This window comes from Aplysia californica, unplaced genomic scaffold (genome assembly GCF_000002075.1).
Source record: "Aplysia californica isolate F4 #8 unplaced genomic scaffold, AplCal3.0 scaffold00738, whole genome shotgun sequence".
NCBI classification, from domain to species: Eukaryota; Metazoa; Mollusca; class Gastropoda; order Aplysiida; family Aplysiidae; genus Aplysia; species Aplysia californica.
The window spans coordinates 155,208-160,022 of NW_004798008.1; the positions used below are offsets into that span (position 1 = coordinate 155,208).

Consider the following 4,815-nt stretch of genomic DNA (forward strand, 5'->3'; position numbering starts at 1 on the left):
CACCCCCAACATTCTCTCCATAAAAAAATAATAAAATAGAAATAAATAAATAAACAAGCAAAGAAACAAACAAACCAGCAAACCAACCAACCAAAAAACCAACCAACAAACCAACAACCGACAGTTTGCGGCCAGGATTGACGAGTCTTGTGCTATGTTTCTCTCCCCAGTTCTGCAAGATCTCCCAAGACGAGCACGGCCTGAAGGGAGAGTGTAAGGACGACCACGAACTACACGTAAGGGCTGGCTCAATCAAACGCCTCGTCTGAAGCGGCCCACAACACACGCTCACACTTTTTCAGTGGATTGTTGGCGGGTGCTCTGGTGTGGTTTGCTTCTTCTTTCCTATCAAACTTCTATCGTCCTTATTTCCACTGCTTCTTTCTTGTGTTTGTTACTCTCTTGTAATACCTCTAATCTTCTGGCGCTCATATGACCTTATCAAGTTGCGAGCGCCGTAAGACCTCTACTAAAACGGTAAAAACTTTTTCATTAATAGTATTGACGGCCAACTTTTTGACGCTTTTTTTATCGTTTAGGGGCGGTATTGATGGCCTCAAAAGTATTGATGTAAATATATTGATGGACCTGTTTCAGTTGATATTTTTTGCGCAAACCATCAAACCACTGAGCGTGTGTGGGCACTCATCAATAGTTTGCGTCAAATTCACTTTAAAAAAAAATCTTCTTCGCTTGAGGCACACTAGTGCAAGAGCCAGCGCTATTGCTTCGTCCATTGCCGTTCACAGACTGAATATTGCACAATAATATTGAGCGCGTACGGCAACCGTCAAAACTGTCAAAAACTTTGACGTCAATACTATTGATGAAAAAGTCTGAGCGTGTGTGGGCCGCTTAATATGATATGTGTTGTTTGTTTTAATGTGTTCCTTATTCTACACGTAATGTATTGTTTGTTTTTACGTGTTAGTTGTTTTGTGAGTTAGTTATTTTGATGTGTTGTTTGCTTTAATGTGTTCGTTATTTTAATTTGTTGTTTATTTTAATGTGTACGTTATTTTAATGTGTTGCTTGTTTGAATGTGCAAGTTATTCTAATGTGTTGTTTGCTTTAATGTGGACGTTATTCTAATGTGTTGTTTGCTTTAATGTGGACGTTATTCTAATGTGTTGTTTGCTTTAATGTGGACGTTATTCTAATTTGTTGTTTGCTTTAATGTGGACGTTATTCTAATGTGTTGTTTGCTTTAATGTGGACTTTATTCTAATGTGTTGTTTGCTTTAATGTGGACGTTATTCTAATGTGTTGTTTGCTTTAATGAGTTCGTTATTTTAATGTGTTGTTTGTTTTAATGTGTTCCTTATTCTAATGTGTTGTTAGTTTTTGTGAGTTAGTTATTCGGATGTGTTGTTTGTTTTAACCAGTTAGTGATTTTAATACGGTGTTTGATTCCATTTGTTGTTTGTGTTAATTATTTCAATGTGTGATTTATTCTAATGTTTTATAAAAAAAAGTATTTCAATGTGTCGTTTATTAAAATGTGTCATTTGTTAATGTGTTATTTATTGTAATATGCAGTATATTTTTAATGCATTATTTATTTTAATTAAAGGTGTTGTTCATTTTAGTTTGTTATTTCATTTTACTAATCGCCGTACTGGATATGAAATAGCCAATTGCACGGGCAAGCACAGCCAGCTGTGAACATTAAGCATTGTAAGGTTATTCAAGGGGCAAGACCTTTGAATAATACAAAAATATAGCGTCCATCTCCGATATGACCAAGCTAAGTGAGTGGGATGGGGGTAGGGGGGGGGGTTGTCTTGGACAAGTGGCCAATATAAAAGGCTCGTCTACATTTTGACACATTAACCCAATTGTTGCCGATTGTCTTGAATGAACAGTTGCCGATATAAAAGGCTCGACTACATTTTGACATGAAATTGACTTAATTGTTGCTGATTGTCTTGGACTGGTGGCTTATATAAAAGGCTCGACTATAGTTTGACATGATATTGACCTAATTGTTGCTGATTGGGGCGTAAAAAAGCGTTTGGGATGTCTCACACTCACAGCACTGCCAGGACGAGATGAGGCACCACGACTGTGACGGACATGGGCCCCACGAGGGACCACATGGGCCGCATTGTGTGCTGGACTGTTGTACGACCAATGACTGTCTGCAGGGGAAGTTTGGCTCTGTGCTGAGTGAGTGACTGTTTGTGTGTGTGTGTGTGTGTGTGTGTGTGTGTGTGTGTGTGTGTGTGTGTGTGTGTGCGTGTGTTTGTTAGTGTGCTGGGCTGTTGTACGACGAATGATTGTCTGCAGGGGCAGTTTGGCTCTGGGCTGATTGAGTGGTTGTTTGTTTGTTAGTTTGTGTGTTTGTTTGTGTGTTTGTGTGTTTCTGTTTGTGTGTTTGTTTGTTTGTCTGTTTGTGTGTGTATTTGTTTGTTTGTTTTTATTTGTTTGTTTTTGTGTTTGTTTGTTGTTTTTTGTTTATTTATCTGTATGTTTGTTCGTTTGTGTGTTTGTTTGTTTATTTGTTCGTTCGTTTGTTTGTGTGATTTCAAAGTAGAACTTAAGCTTGTATGACACATAATCTGGAACATTTCTTTTACTGTTAGAATTATTTAAAAAATAAAAACAGAAATTAATAGTTCAAACTCCTACCTTCCACGTACAGTATACTCCCCTCTTCACACCTCCTCCACCACCTCCACTAACCAGCCACACAAGCCCCTCCCACAACTCCCGCCGCCGCCACCAGCAACGCCACCCTGTGGGACAAGTTCAAGGGCGACTGCAAGGACCAGGTGGCAAACGATGGCTGCAAGACACTGGTCAAGACCCAGGATGTGTGTCACGATAGGCTAGCCCTGGACATCTGCCCTGACACCTGTGGTCTCTGCAGTGCCATCAACAGTACTGCTTGCCAGGATACAGTGGTCAACGGCGGCTGCTCTGATCTGCAGGTGGGATGCGTTCATTCTTTCCTTTCTTCATTACTTCCTTCCTACCTTCCTTCCTTCCTTTTTCGGTTATTCTGTCATTCATTCGTTCATCCAGACATCCATCCGTCTATCCACCCATCTACCCACCACCCATTCACCCACCCACCCATCCATCCATCCACCCATCCACCCATCCATCCATCCATCCATCCACCCATCCATCCATCTATCCTTCCACCCATCCAATCATCCAATCATTTTATCATCCATCCATTTATCCATCCATCTATCCATCTATCCATCTATCCATCCATCCATCCACCCAACCACCCACCCACCTATCTACCCATCATTTATCCACATACCCTGCTGCCCATCCATCCATCCGTCTATCAGTTGATCCAAAAACGCTGCCTTCATCACGACAATAAGCAAAATATATCATTTAACTTTTCTTTATCATTATTAATAGTTCTTTTTTTTTCAGTTCTGCGCTTCACTCAGGCACATGGAACATGGCCGCCTCACCTTTAACCTTTTCTCACCTTTGACCTTTTCTCACCTTTGACCTTTTGTTGTTTCGTTTCAGAACAACAAAGATGTGTGCAGCGACCCTCTCGCAGTGTTTATCTGCCCCCAGACGTGCAACATGTGCGGTAAGACACTTATGAAGAAACCAGTCGTCTCAGTTTTAGTCTATCGAGTCACGATGGGAAATAAAATGAAATTATGGGGGTTTTACGACCCCTTTAGACACTATTTGGGCTTAGATCATCAAGGATGCGAGCTGCGATTATCCTATCTGTCAGGGCCGACAGGTGTAGAGAAGGATACCTCGTCCCACTGGGCAGACAGAGTATCTTCATCATCATTGCCTTTCTCACCCTGGATCAGGATATAGGCCACAAACAAACACTTTCCACCTTTCCCTATCCTGGGCTATTCGCTTGATGTCACTCCACATCTTCCACACGTTTTTGTACATCCATTTCCGTGACTCTTCTCCAGGTTCCACGAGGTCTTCCCCTTGATCTTTTACCCTGTGGGTTCCAATCTAACACTTTCCTTGTTATACAGCTGTTTGACTTTCTGAAAGTGTGTCCAATCCATCGCAAACACATTCTTCCCACCTCATCTCTGACGGAGTGTACTCGAGAGAAAAAACAACCTCCCTCACAGGTCTCGAACTCGTCTTCTGTGTACAACAGCGAAGCCCTAAAAACGCTAAGCCAAAGTAACGGCTTAGTTAGTTTTAGTAAGGTTTTACGACGCAACTGCATAAGGTCATATGAGCGCCAAGGGGTGGGTGTGAAGAGAGAAGTTCAAACGGGGAATCAGGCTTTCACTGCTCACCTCTCTAGCCTCAACAGCACAAAGTCTGCTTCGACTATCAAGGCACCCCGGAAACAGCAGTTCACAAGAGAGTGACAAACATAGAAAAGAAATAGAGGAAAAATGACGACAGTAAGGATAAGGGGAAAAAAGCAGCAGTTCCCCCTAGGTTGTTCCGGCACAGTATGAGCATGACATTGATAAATCAGCCCATTTACAATTCACAAATCTACTGTGTATAAGAACATGTTAATATCCCCCCTTTGGGAATGGCCTAGACACTTCAGTCAGTAGCACTGCCCAGGTGGGGCAAGTTGCAGTTTAATCAAACTGTGCTAGACCTTATTTGTACAGAATCCCCAAAAATGTGGTGGAAGTTTTGAAAGTGCTGTTCATACTTGTAAATTGTAGTAAAATGGACATTAAAATAGGAAACGGTATAGTGTGTAATGAGGCTGTTTATATTTTTTTTCCTGTCTATATCTATCTATCTATCTATCTATCTATCTATCTATCTATCTATCTATCTATCTATCTATCTATCTATCTATCTATCTATCTATCTATCTAA

At 41.1% G+C, this 4,815-nt stretch overlaps 1 protein-coding gene across 1 annotated transcript in view; it reads left to right on the forward strand.

Annotated features, from left to right (window-relative positions):
• LOC101861847 overlaps positions 1 to 3,997 on the forward strand; it is a 4,837-nt gene extending 840 nt beyond the window's left edge. The window contains exons 2-6 of the mRNA XM_005108962.1: positions 171 to 236; positions 2,037 to 2,169; positions 2,689 to 2,933; positions 3,502 to 3,568; positions 3,990 to 3,997. Of these exons, the coding sequence (XP_005109019.1) occupies positions 171 to 236; positions 2,037 to 2,169; positions 2,689 to 2,933; positions 3,502 to 3,568; positions 3,990 to 3,997 (519 nt within the window). The remainder of the gene's footprint in view (positions 1 to 170; positions 237 to 2,036; positions 2,170 to 2,688; positions 2,934 to 3,501; positions 3,569 to 3,989) is intronic.
• The last annotated feature ends 818 nt before the right edge of the window (positions 3,998 to 4,815 follow it).